Genomic DNA, 13,426 nt, shown 5'->3' with positions numbered 1-13,426 from the left:
GGAGGGCTCTTGGCCAGCACACATCTTCTCTCCTGAGATATTTATGCATGCGCGGCTACTAGGGGAACCAATTCCGTCTGCCTCCAGGATGGGCTGGTGGGATGATGGATGTGGAATTTGTTGCTTATTGTGAAGGTTGTAAAAATGGATTCCATCTATTTTTATATACTGATCATCTATTTTTAAGAAATATCGATCACCCCAAGTAAGACAGTCAGTTTCCAGCTGATTTGCTAAGAGAAGAAGCTGCTATTTATGGAGTGCCTAATGGAACCACAACCCCCTGAGGTGTCTCGCCCAAGGTCACACGGTCAGTCACGGGCCAGACTCTTTCCAAGATAGATCTCTGCCACCCTAAGGGCAGCAGAGAAGTGGACGAGCTCAAGCACCCCGGGCAGCCGGGCAGAAAGAAGCTAAGTGGAAGGACACGCGGTAGGTGGCCTACAAAAGGCTGGAGGGCTGAGAGGTGAGCCCACGGAAGGTCTGAGCCCCTGTGCCCCAAGGCCTGACGTTACTGACATCCGGGCTGAATAATTCTTCTAGTGGCTGCACGTTGTGTCCTTCTTGGTTCAGGGTAGAAATGTCCCTTCCTAACAGTGTCTGTGGGTAAGAACACGGGCCCTGCGGCCAGGGGCCTACCTTCGGTGTGTGCTGGGCGTGTGGCTGTGGGCAGCTAGCTGCTCAGCCTCTGAGTGACTGTCTCATCATCAGTCAAATGTGGATAACGGCAGCACTTACGCATACAGGCTTATGTTGAGAAGTGAGAAAACCCACAGGATGTGCTGTGAATGGCTTACGACACATAGTAAGCAGAGGTTAGCCGTCAGGATCGTTATTGTTGTGCTGGCTCATTGAACATGTGAAAACAGGTTTGCAAGAACAGATCTAGGCAAAGTGATTTCTATCAAAGTATGGACTCAACGGAGAAGTTTCTAGTCTGTGAATAAACCAGAAGATTGATATGAAAGAAATTAAAAACTCATTACTCAGAGATCTTGGAGATCTGGGGTAGGTGCCATGGGGAATTCCTGTACAAAGAAATATAACACGTGCCTCTGCCCTGGAGGTGATTACAATTTCAGTGGGGGACTGTGTAAAAACATGACAAGTTAAACAGTAAAAGCTTTAAAATAATCGGTTAAAGAGAATAATGGATGTCACAAAGCCTTCTGTGATGAACTGTCAAATGAGTCGTACAGATGGTAATTGTTAAGAACTCAAAAGAAGGCAAGGAATGAATTGACTGCATATATTTGTGGCTCTTCACGTTAACTTTGATAAGATACATTTTAATTAATAAAGACCGACACTTCCCACTTATAACAGTTGAAATGCAAAAAACCCGTATGCTTGCTCCTCACAAAGCTAAACGCAGAATTACCACAGGACCCAGCAATTCCACTGCTGGCTATATACGCAAAGGAACTGAAAGCCGGGACTCGAACAGAAATTCATTTGCCAGTGTTCACAGTAGCATTATACACAACAGCCAAAAGGTGGAAATAGCCTGGGTGTCCATTAACGGATGAATGCATGAGCAAAATTTGGTACATCCACACCGTGGAATATTAGCCATAAAGACCAACAGAGTCCCAACGCATGCTACGATATAGATGACCCTTGGAAACATGCTAAGTGAAAGAAGCCAGATACAAAAGGACAAATATTGTATGACTCCACTTACATAAGGTACTTGGAATAACCAAATTCATAGAGAAAGTAGATTCAAGGTTACCAGGGGTTAGAGAAGGGAGGAATGGGGAGTTCTTACTTAATGGGTACAGAGTTTCTGTTTGGGGTGATGACAAAATTCTGGAAATGGTGCTGACGGTTGCACACATTGTGAGTGTACTTAATGTCACTGAATTCTATACCTGAGAGACAACAAAGCAAATGGGATTAGTGGGGAGGGGGGAGGGAGGGTGGAAGCAGGTGGAGGGCACGGAGACCCGGCGCAAAACCTAGAAAGTGGGGAACCAGGAAAAAGTCCCTGAGGTTGTGGAATGAGGAGGGAGCGCTGCCTTAGAAAGGCAGACAAGGAAGGGGCGCCTGGGTGGCTCAGTCGGTTGGGTCCAACCTCGGCTCAGGTCATGATCTCACAGTTCATGAGTTCGTTTGAGCCCTGCGTCGGGCTCTGTGCTGACGGCTGGGAGCCTGGAGCCTGCTTCAGATTCTGCGTCTCCCTCTCTCCTTGCGCCTCCCCCATCACACTCCAGTCTCTCTTTCTCTCTCTCTCTCTCTCTCTCTCAAAAATAAGGATTATTTAAAAAAAAAAAAGACAAGACTTGAAGCCATTTTCTGTGGTCGGGGAGAGGGAGCGGATGATGGAAACGACTGCCTGTGCATGGTCTGCTGTGTATTAAGATGTTACTAAAGGAACCCCCCTTCCCATACCACGCACACACCATCACAAAGTGCTCCCGGTTCCTGAGGGGACGCAGGGACTTGTGCTGCCCTGTCCTTCACTCTCAGCTTCCGCCACCGTCAGCTGTGCATAACTGACGCACACACACAGCGGCTCATCGGGTCACCTCGCCAGACGCAGACGTGTCCTGCTGCAGGTGCACAGTCCGTGGCTGATGAACCCCACACGAAGAACAGAGCCTGGCTTCCAAATGTGTCTCGGGGGCTGGTGTTCGCTCTGGTCCCGGCTCCACTGTCCATTCATCACCTGGACAGTGGCCTGATATTAGCACGACCCTGGGCATCTCTCCACTTCCAACTTGCTCTGAAATCCACCAGGGAAAGTGGCACGAAGGGATCCATTGTGAGGGTCCCACAAAAATGCATTATTGAAGGCATTGAAAATAGGATTTGGTTTACTCCTAATTCGGAGAGGAAATCAATCTCTTTAGTAAGTGTACCTTCTATGTAGACCCAGACATGGCCAATTTCTGCTGACCAGATCCTCCTCAGGTTCTGGGTAGTTTAGAAAACAAGCAAACACACGCACACCAGTAATTTCAGCCAAACTGGAATAAAATTCAAATTGGATGTACTTAAATTCTCACTTTTCAATTTAAATTGTGGAGCAGCTTCACCTCAGCGTGAGTCAGAATCTAAACACACAACGGGCCACTTGGCGGATCAGTGGGCTTCTTATTACCGAAGAAGAATGAGTTGCTGGCAAAGGTCTTATAGCAGCGGACAGCTTAGTCTGGAAGACCTGGGAGAATTTCCTAGGGAAACCCCCTAGGGAGGGAACCTTTCCGCCATAGGCTGAGGGTCCCGCATGTCAGAGCCTTGATATCTACCAAGGAGTGTGGGATAAGATCTCAATAAACGGTTCATGGGTCTCATCCTTTGTTTTCAGAGTTGACAAGTCCCTCTGCCTGCTGAGCAAATAGGTCGACACAGTCCAGGGCTAACTTACCTACCTCTTTGGATTTGCCTCTGACTGGTTTGGAAAAGGTGAATCAGTTTTGACAGCTCTGTTTTACTCTCCTCTACCGTTAAAGATCTCTGTGCTCTAACTGAATACACTATGCAGATTCGACAACGAATGGGAAGCAGTTATTTCAATGAGTCACTTTAACAATGAGCACCCATGTGACATTTATTACTACGGATTCTTTAGGCTCATTTATACTGATTCTATTGGGATTCGTTCCACTAGTGTCTAATTATTACTGATCGTTTATCAATCTCATCATGAATTGAGAATCGGGCGTAGAATGAGAAATCTATGCTTAAGTGGCCTCGGCAGAACATCACTTCTGAATGAAGAGCCGAGCTTCCAGATTTCCACAACTGCATTGTGTTGTGATGGCGATAGCTGATGTTCATCATTTTTAAACGATGACAAGAAACGAAGGGCTAGGAGCCACAGAAATCAGCCCCGAAGGACGAAACCTTGCTGGAGGAGCAGATGCTAGCCTGTGACTCCTCCCCGTAGGCCCCTATCTGGAGCGTGTCTCTGATTTCTGTTTGCCAATCTCAGTCAACCTCATCCTTCGAGACCAGGGTCAAGACTCATCTCCACTAACAAACTTTCCATGACGTACTTCACCGCCCCGATTCCACGGTCAATGCCGTATGTGATAAAAACCGGGCGTCTCTTACAACACTGATTAACAGTCATAGGCAGCGTTTATAGGATGCGCAGCGGCTGTTCGAAGTACTTCACGGACATCGATCTCTGATCCTCACAGCAAGACCGTGCAGTAAAGAACATTCCACTTCTGACTTTAACAATACTTAACATGGGATCCACCCTCTCGATCAGACTTTAAGTACATAGTACCGCGTGGTTGACTATGGCCGCAGGGTCGGTAGCACAGCGCATCTCTGAAGCTCGTTCATCTGGCTCAACTCAGAGCCGCTGGCAACAGAGATTCCTCTGCTTAAGTCTAAGGGTTGACTATTTTAGGAACCTTGTGTTAAGAGGTTTTTTGCTCATTGTAGAATTTCCTTCTTTTTCAGGCTGAACAGCATTCCATTGTATGTACCTGCCATGGTTTCTTTACCCCTCATCTGTCTGCCCATATGATGGACACTCAGGCTGTTTCCACCTCTTGGCTGTTGTGAGTAACGTACCAATGGACATGGGAGTGTGCAGATGTCTCTTCAAGATCCTGATCCCGCTCTTTTGGATAAATGCTTAGAAGTGAGATCGCTGGATCAATGGTAGCTCTGTTGTTAATTTTTTGGAGGAACCTCAATACCATTTCTCATAGCAGCTGCCTGTTTACACTGCGTTCCCACCAACAGTGTGCAAGGGCTACAATCTCCCCATAGCCTTGCCCATACTTCTCTTCTGTTCTTTTGATGACAGCTATTCTGATGGGTGTAAGGTGATACTTGATTGTGGTTTGATTTGTGGTTCCCTGATCGTTAGTGATGTTAAGCATTTTTTTCAGAAAGCTGGCCACTTACGTGTCTTAAGAAATAACTACTCAAGGGCGCCCGGGTGGCTCAGTCGGTTAAGCATCTGACTCTTGATTTTGGCTCAGGTCATGATCTTATGGTTTGTGGGATCAAGCCCTGCATTGGGCTCTGTGGTGATAGCATGCAGCCTGCTTGGGATTTTCTCTCTCCCTCTCTGCCCCTCGCCCTCTCAAGCATGCACACACTCTCTCTCTCGAAATAAATAAGCTTAAAAAAAATCTACTCAAGTTCTTAGCCCATTTTGTAGTCACGTTTAGTTTTTTTGCTATTGAGTTATCGTGAGCATGCTGTCATTTTGTCACTATGCCATTTCCCTTTTACCCCACCTTTCCTACCCACAAGCCCTGAAAATGTAAACTGACTGCAACTCCTCTTTCTGGTTCCGGTGACAGTGTTCTTCTCTAAGCATGGGACATCTAAGCACAGGGCATGGAGTCCTTCACACTGACAGGTGTCTCAGCTGATGGAGAGGAGGGCTGCTGGCTCTATCACTTTCACGGGGATGCGTGTGGCTCGCTGTCCTATTCCCATGCCCCCTCCACCCAGTTAGAAATACATGGCTGAGTACATTTAATCTGCCCTTGTGAGGACAGGGATCAGAAGCTGATACCTCCAGGCTAATGTGCTCCTTCTGATATATTTCTTAGCTCTCAATTTGAAGTCATCAGTGAGAACAACAACAAAAAAACCCCTACATTTTAAATTTGGCACATACGTTCAAGTTATATTATTTACATGTTTGGAAAAAAATTTTTTTTAACGCTTATTCATTTTTTGAGAGACAGAGAGAGACACAGCATGAGTGGGGAAGGGGCAGAGAGAGGGAGACTCAGAATCTGAAGCAGGCTCCAGGCTCTGAGCTGTCAGCACAGGGCCCAATGCGGGGCTTGAACTCACGAACTGAGAGATCATGACCTGAGCCGATGTCGGATGCTCAACTGACTGAGCCACCCAGGCGCCCTATTTACATGTTTATATCTATGTGTAGGTCTCTCTCTTACCACACACACACACACACACACACACACACACACACACACACCCAGCAGGAAGACAGTCTTGCAAGACCACCTTCCTGAGAAATCGGAAGCAAGGTGTGGATGAGCCACGGGCCCGGTCCCCACCACACCACACACAGTACAAGCATGGTGTTCCTTGTCCTTCCACTTCCTTCTACAATCCAGCCACCGAACACCGCTCTGCCCGTGTGACACCCAGCACTGTCCCGCCCCTCTTCCCTCTGGCCTGTGGAAGCTGCCATGGGTCAGTGATGGCCTGGTCACAGGCTGCAGTGTTAGGACAGGCTGCTGGGAATGGTCGGGTGGAGGGTCCCTTCTTCAAGATGCTGCCCTTTCATAAAAGGCAGCCCATTGGCCACACTACTCAACCTGCGGGGGTGTTGTGAAGGCACAGAAGAGGATGTAGAGAGGATGAGTTGAGGTCAGCTTGACACCTTTCTGTCTCCTGAAAGGAGTCGGATGACTGAGAACTCCTCCAACCTGGGGCTGTGTTGCAACTTAAAACTGCAAAATTTGAGGAGGGCGCCTGTTGGGATGAGCCCTGGGTGTTGCATGGAAACCAATTTGACAATAAATTCCATATTAAAAAAACAAAACAAAACTGCAAAACAACAAAGCCCCTTCTCATGATGCCACATGTTGGGTTCCAGTCTCTTCTCTGAGGCTCATAAACCAGGAGGACGAGTAGAGGAGTGGCATGGCTGCAGGTGGCCAAGGACGTGGGGTCCACCTTGGGGTGGCTCCGCCTGGCTGGTAACACCTGAGCGTGGGTGTTCCCCTCTGCCAAGGACACGTCAGTCTTTCAGGCCCAACTCTTTTGAGCAGCAGCTTATCGGTGTCCTGACTACGCCTTTTGTCTGCAGTTATGGGTCCAGAATTGCAATTTAGTGGAAAGAAGAACATTTAGGGTCAAATAGTTTTTATACAAACATTTTAAGAGTGATCCCTATCTGAAATACTGAGTGGTGTTAATGAAGCAACTTTCTTAAAGTTTACATTTTGGTGACACTGGTGGTAATACTCTGGAGTGGCCGCCTACAGGCACAAAGGGATGCAGGACGTCACAGAGCCCTGCTGACCTCAGGAGATGAAAACCTGTCTACCAGAAATATCCCGGTAACTGAACGAAGGAATACATGAAGGAATGGTTTCTAGCTGATCAGTCGACATGAGCCACTCTGGTCACACATTTTAAAAACTACCCTCGTGGGGCGCCTGGGTGGCTCAGTCAGTTAAGCGTCCGACTCTTGACTCGGGCTCAGGTCATGATCTCGCGGTTTGTGAATCGAGCCCCGCATCGGGCTCCACACAAACAGTGAGGAGCCTGCTTGGGATTCCGTCTCTCCCTCTCTCCCTCTCTCTCTCAAAATAAATAAAAATAAACTTAAAAAAAAACTTCTTAAAAAAAAACTATCCTCATGACTGAAGCTTGTGTGATACGGCCTCTAAAGGGCAGTTTCAGCACAAGGCAAGGTTAGCAAAGAGTCTGAATAATAAGATATGCACCAATAAACTTCGTTCAAGGAGATTTCAAGGGAGAGAAGATGGCTTATTCAGCACATACAGTCAAATGTTCCTCTAATCAAAATCATTTATAAATGATTAAAATAAGACTGGTTCTATGACTTCCCCTCAGGGCACCCAGAAAAACTGCAGATTGGTGTGCTTTCTTTTTCTTTTTTAAAAATTTTTTTTTTTTAATGTTTATTTCTGAGACAGAGAGACAGCATGAATCAGGGAGGGGCAGAGAGAAAGGGAGACACAGAATCAGAAGCAGGCTCCAGGCTCTGAGCTGTCAGCACAGAGCCTGATGAGGGGCTCGAACTCACAGACTGCGAGATCATGACCTGAGCTGAAGTCGGACGCTCAACTGACTGAGCCACCCAGGCGCCCCTGTACTTTCTATCTTTACAACAATTCTCCAGCCATGCCCAAGGAGCCCCCTAGTCCAGCAGCCACTCATAGAGAAAAAGCAGGCTGCCGGGTCTTCATCGGTCCCCTCACTTTAAAACGTCTTCTCAAAGAATCAGAAGAGCTGACCTCTGCCCTTCTTGCTGCTAGAGCTCAGCACTGTGACTGACACCAGGTACCCAGTCGGGGCTCGGTGGACAGACTCTGGGCCCCCCATAGCCTTGGGCTGCTGCCCTGCACACAGCGGGCATGACCGCGTGAGGGCGTGGGGGTGGTCAGAGGAGGGGGCAGGACAGAGTTCACATTGGTCAAGTTCATAACCAAAGAGAAATCAGTTATTTTTGCCAGTAACCTGAGACTGCCGTGTCTTCCACGGCATGGGACCCAAATTCCAACTGTGCTCCTCAGAAACGTCATCAATCGGGGTGAGTCACTTATCGTTCCTGGGTCTTGGTTTCCTCATCTATCGAGTGGGAGCAGAACTATTTGCCTTGTATACTCTACTGAAAGACACACAGGACAGTGCAAATGGGAACACTCAGTAAATGTGTGTCATGATTTCTCTCCCCTTTAATCGGCTCACTCCCAGCCTGCACCTCGTGCTCTGGAACCTTCCTCACAGGTAGGAGCTGGTGACCATCCGTCTGCTCTGGCAACTAACAGCGTCAAATATGGGGGTCTGGAATAGTGACTTTGCCTTGCGTTCCCCTAAAAATTCTAGGCAATGTCCTCTGGTCCCAGAGACTTGGTGACACCCTCAAATAGGCCTAACATTGTGGGTTCGCCACTGTGTGCCTCGTACCGGCTCTAAAAGACACCGGTGGTGGAAGGGCCTCCATGTGCCACCACCATGATCGCCGTCTCTGTGAGCGTCATCGGCCCCCTCACCCTCTGGCTGCTGTACGGGGGCTGAGTCACGTTAGGGGAAGCAATCAGCATTTTAGACAGAGTCCCAGGGCTGGTCCTGGGGTGAGTAGCAAACAGGAAACGAGGTCGGGAACACAGCAGCTCAGGATCGAGACGCTCACAGCACAGGAGACATCAGGTTTGGGAACGAGCAGGGAAGTCTTGAGTGTTCAAATGGGAACACGGACAGGCAAGAAAAGCTTCTAGCTGGAGGGAGGCCAAGAGGCTCCCCGATGGGCTGCCCTTGGGGGTACATCCTTGTTTTCCCAAGACTGGTGCTCTCCCGTGAGCTCCTTAGTATTTTCTGAAGTCGACCACCTCCATTGAAGGGGAGACCCTCAAATCCCCTTTCCATTCGGAAATCCCTGTCATCCCTGCCTCTGCTTTGTCTCTGATCTGCGGCCCCTCTGCGCTCTGGATGCTACGAGCCCACCTCTGAGGCCCCAGCTTCCCTGCCTGCCACTGACCTCCTGGAATCTGCAATCTCACCCCCTCTCCTATTTTCCTGCACCCTTTGGACCTTTGACCCCAGAAAGTCCGCTGTTCCTGCTATTTTCTCAAGCTATTTTCCCTTTGAATGTCCACAGCACTCTGCTAGTTCTTACGGGACTGATACTCCGTTTTGTGTTATGATTTGTATGTGTCTTATCTTGCTTCTTACCCTGCAAACCTCCTGAGGACAGAGACTGTCTACCTTATTTATGTAACACCTGCAGTTCCTAGCATGATCTCTCACACTGGTGGGGGCAATAAATATTTACTGTGTTAAATTTTATGGTGATTCTGATTTTTAAGAACGAGTAATCATATTTCCTCTCCGTTTTTCTCTCACTCCAAAACACAGTCACAATAATGTGATCACCTTATCCAGTGGTTTGTCTATAAATAAAACAGCTATGGGGTTCTGTTTTATCCTACTCAGACTCAAATACACTTTCCTGTCTTGGGTCTTGAGACACTTTTTCAAGGCAACAGTCATTTGATCTCTCTCCAGAAAACACCCATCCCCTCATTCTGCGAGCTTCCTGTCACAACTGCCGACTGCTGGAACCCTTCCCGATTCCTCTCTGGCCTCACTCTGCAGCTTTCCCCATGTGGTGTAACGTCCCAGGCAGTCCCCTGCATTTTTCATTTTATGAAGCTCTGATGCTCGGTAGGCCACTGTCACTACTGGTGGTTGTTCCTCACACGCGCACCTGCCACGGTCTCCTTCCATGCCCTCCCCTAGGTCCCAACTGATTTACAACAAGGTCCTTGCACGCTGCCAAGAATTTCAGTTCTGTTTCTTTCTGGGGCTTTGGGGACCACCGTGGAAGCAGTCTGTGCTTTGGCTTGGCGCTGTGCTCAGCCCTGGCAGCCGTCTGATTGGTGGACAGACGGCTCTCTCATCCTGCTTTTCCTTAGACACACTGTTCAATTCTCTCCTGAGCACGTATGTTGAGATTCTGTGTCAGTTCGAATCGCATACTTCAAAAACGATAGTCCAATCTAGTTGATTGTCAGATTTTTAAATTGCTTTTTCTTTTTCCCAGTTGTAGCAAAGGGCTGTGTGGGGGCTGCTTGGCCCGTTTCATGGCCAATGCTATAAACGTGTGGACAGACCGCTCCGGGCTGGGAAAAACCTTTCTCTTTGTGATGGGACCACCTGAGCCCACGACATTCCTGGGCTGCGGGGCATGAGGCTCTGGGGGGGACAGAGTATTGACTCAAGTTGGGGGCTGTTATCAAAAAGGGAAACCGAGGCCAGTCCCGGAACAGGCAGGTGGGGAGTGAAACACTGCGCCCGGTCTCCCCAGTGCAGCCCACCCCCCACGGCATCCCCCAGTGCCCCCCTCCCCCGCCCCAGAAGTGTTCCACTATATTCTCTTCTGAGACACACTGAAGGCCACGCTGAGACGTCAAGAGGGGAAGGAGGATACTGGAATGGGACATGTACTAGGTCTATCATGAGATAACAAAACAAAATAGAGTTCATTATGAAGACAGGAAGGGGAGAGCCTGGACTGGAACAGCTATAGTGAGACTGTTTTAATTAGTCTATCTGTACATTTGGTAATGATCTCAAGTGTGGGAATGTATTATTTAATCAAGAAGACAGGTGATTACTAATTAGCTACATTGTATCCAATCAGGAATGAATAACCGGGGCCGAATCGTGAACGTTAAGCTTCGCATCAGGGAGCAGTGTACGTGCTGACCAGAAGTGCTGGGCTCGGCGGTGACAGGCCTCCCGTCCCCGACTCTCGGTCCCAGCGGGAGAGGCCAGTGGGTCGGAGTAGATCCTTTGGGATCTACGAGGCCTGGAGGCCCCTGGGGATGCAGAAGGCCAGGGGACCAACTGTCCCGGAGGGGCTAGCTCCAGGGGCTCATCAGGCAGCCCAAGTACAAACCGCACCCTGCTGAATGAAGTCTGGCTGGAAAATGTAGGAAAAGAGGCTTTGGTGCCAGGGTTAATAGTCTTGCAAATATAATAAATATTCCTTTCCCCTTCCCAGGAGGCATACAGAACATAAAAGGAGTTCTTACTACTTTGGAATAAACAGCAACGCTCTCTGGGTGAAGAGCCAACCGGCAGCTTGAAAGATTGGGTTAATCAGACACGGAGAAATTTCTGATTAACTGGACAACGATTTCGAATTCCGAGAGAGCCAAGGCGATGCTAGAGAAATATCCTGACCAACTGGGAACAAATTCAACAGCCCAAGGCAGAGACGTTTAAGCTCACACAGGACTTGAAATACACTGGCGTTGTGCACAATTGGTCTCAAGTCGCCCAAATGTACGGAGACCAGAACTATTTTTCGAGACCAAAGTGATTCCGGATTGTTTTGGCATCGAACAATTATGGAAACTCTGTTTGATGGTCCCTTGACATCACTTCAGGACTCTAGGACACGGCAAGACCAAAACTTGGGGGCCAGGAGCCAGAGCTCATCACGTCTGACGATGCACAGCGGCCCGGGCCCACGGAGGACCCGGTGAGGCAGCGGCGCGCGGCGCGCCCCCACCCTGCTCCCTCCCGCGCGTCCGAAGGTGGCACAGCCTCACCTGGTGGGCGCATGCTTCTGTTCCTCCTCCTCGTCCGTGTCGCTGCTGATGGTGATGACGCTGACCGTGGGGCTGGGGGTGTCGGGAATGACAATCGTCTGCCGCTGCCGCTCCCTGGTGGTGCTGGACGCCCCGTCGCCCCACCCGCACGTGACGGAGGAGCTGCAGGCGGGACTGCTGTGCACCAGGGCGCAGCGCGGAGGCGTGTTCTCCTTGACGCGCTTGGACCGCTGAGGGGAGCTGATGGCCTGCGAGGAGGACACCTCACAGGTGGAGACGTTTCTGTAACGACAAAGCCACGCACGCTGCTCACGGAGGAAGGCCGGGCCCCGCGGCTCCTCCCGAGGAGGTCCACAGACACCAGCCTTGCCCGATCTCCATTTAAGAGTCGGAGGCTCGGGCGCTCGGGTGTCTTCTGTAATTGCAGAAGCGGCTGCCCCTGAAGCTCTTTCTTTCAGTTACTTGCTACGCAGATGGCCCTGTCTGGGCTCTGGTTCGGGGCCACGTGCCTGTTCCCAGCAGGACAAAGGGAGCGGCCAGGGCTTTAAGCTCGTGCTCAAGGACCCGGCTGGTCTGTGGGGGCAGGTGCAGCGCCCTGGGCCTCAGGGCTGTCTGCTCCACTGCAGCCCCGTCTTCGGGGGTCAAGGCCTGGCTTCCTGAGCTCCATCTGGTGGTTCTCTGGTCGTGTACTTGGGTCTTGTTTTGAAGGGACTTGAAAGAAATGTTATTTGCCACATAAAGCTTTGGTGTCCTTGCTAATGGCTGTTTTGCCACGCGTGGAACGCAAACACCCACGTCTTTTTACACCACAGCCTCATAGGAAGTCTACCAGTCTGTCTGAGCTGGAATGAAAAGCTGGGCAGGATGCAGGAGGAAAAGGTGTACTTAACCAGGGACCTGTTAATCTGGAGTTTTTGATCGACTCGAAATTCCTTAACAAACTGGCAGCTGTGGTTTCTGGTAACTTTGGGGAAAAAATGTCTTATCTTTCCCCCACCCACTAACCTTTGCCGACCTCGGTCATATCTGTACAGTGAGAGGCCAAAGAAACTTTTGAAGATGCTGGTATGTCCTTACAGGTTCTAGCGCTTTCTAGCTAAAAGGCAGGAAGACGAAAACAATTCTGTAGATTTATTGAATTTTCTATCCAGCTGGTGTCAGATATGTTGCTTGTTCCTTTCTGGGGGGTGGGCACTAACTTTTACCGATACCATTGGCCCACTGTTTGTAGTCAGCATAAATCTATATATTTGTTACTGCTTGCTTTGTTACAATTTTGAGATTATGTTTTCACTACCCCAGCAGTTAAAATAGCTCCACTTGGCACTGTTGAAAGGAAAGGGAGCCTGGCTGCACCGCCCAACAAGGGAGAGCCTTCTGTTTTGCCTAAGGCATTGGTCTTAAAATAGGCAAATACAAAACTTTCAGTCTAATTATACCGATCTTGAGAAGCACTGGCAATAAGCCGTCATAAAGCCAGCTGGGTGGTGACTTGGCAACAGGGAGGGGCTTGTCAACAGGTTGGGAGGCTAAGAGTTCTTACTGCCCCCGCTTGACAAGGTGAGCCATGAGGATGCTAAGATCAGCACAGGGTCAGGCTGGTATTCCGTGTGACCACCCACATGGCTGGGCATGACAGAGCAAAGGACTGAGGC

At 49.4% G+C, this 13,426-nt stretch overlaps 1 protein-coding gene across 4 annotated transcripts in view; it reads right to left on the bottom strand.

Annotated features, from left to right (window-relative positions):
- The window catches only part of HIPK2 (homeodomain interacting protein kinase 2), a 190,128-nt gene that overhangs the window by 20,648 nt on the left and 156,054 nt on the right, over nucleotides 1-13,426 (bottom strand). For all 4 annotated transcript variants that reach the window (XM_058724109.1, XM_058724108.1, XM_058724111.1 and 1 more), the window contains exon 12: nucleotides 11,772-12,053. In XM_058724109.1, the coding sequence (XP_058580092.1) occupies nucleotides 11,772-12,053 (282 nt within the window). The remainder of the gene's footprint in view (nucleotides 1-11,771; nucleotides 12,054-13,426) is intronic.

This window comes from Neofelis nebulosa, chromosome 4, assembly GCF_028018385.1.
Source record: "Neofelis nebulosa isolate mNeoNeb1 chromosome 4, mNeoNeb1.pri, whole genome shotgun sequence".
NCBI lineage: Eukaryota > Metazoa > Chordata > Mammalia > Carnivora > Felidae > Neofelis > Neofelis nebulosa.
The sequence above is the reverse complement of the archived record's forward strand: the minus strand, read 5'-3'. Positions and strand labels throughout refer to the sequence as shown.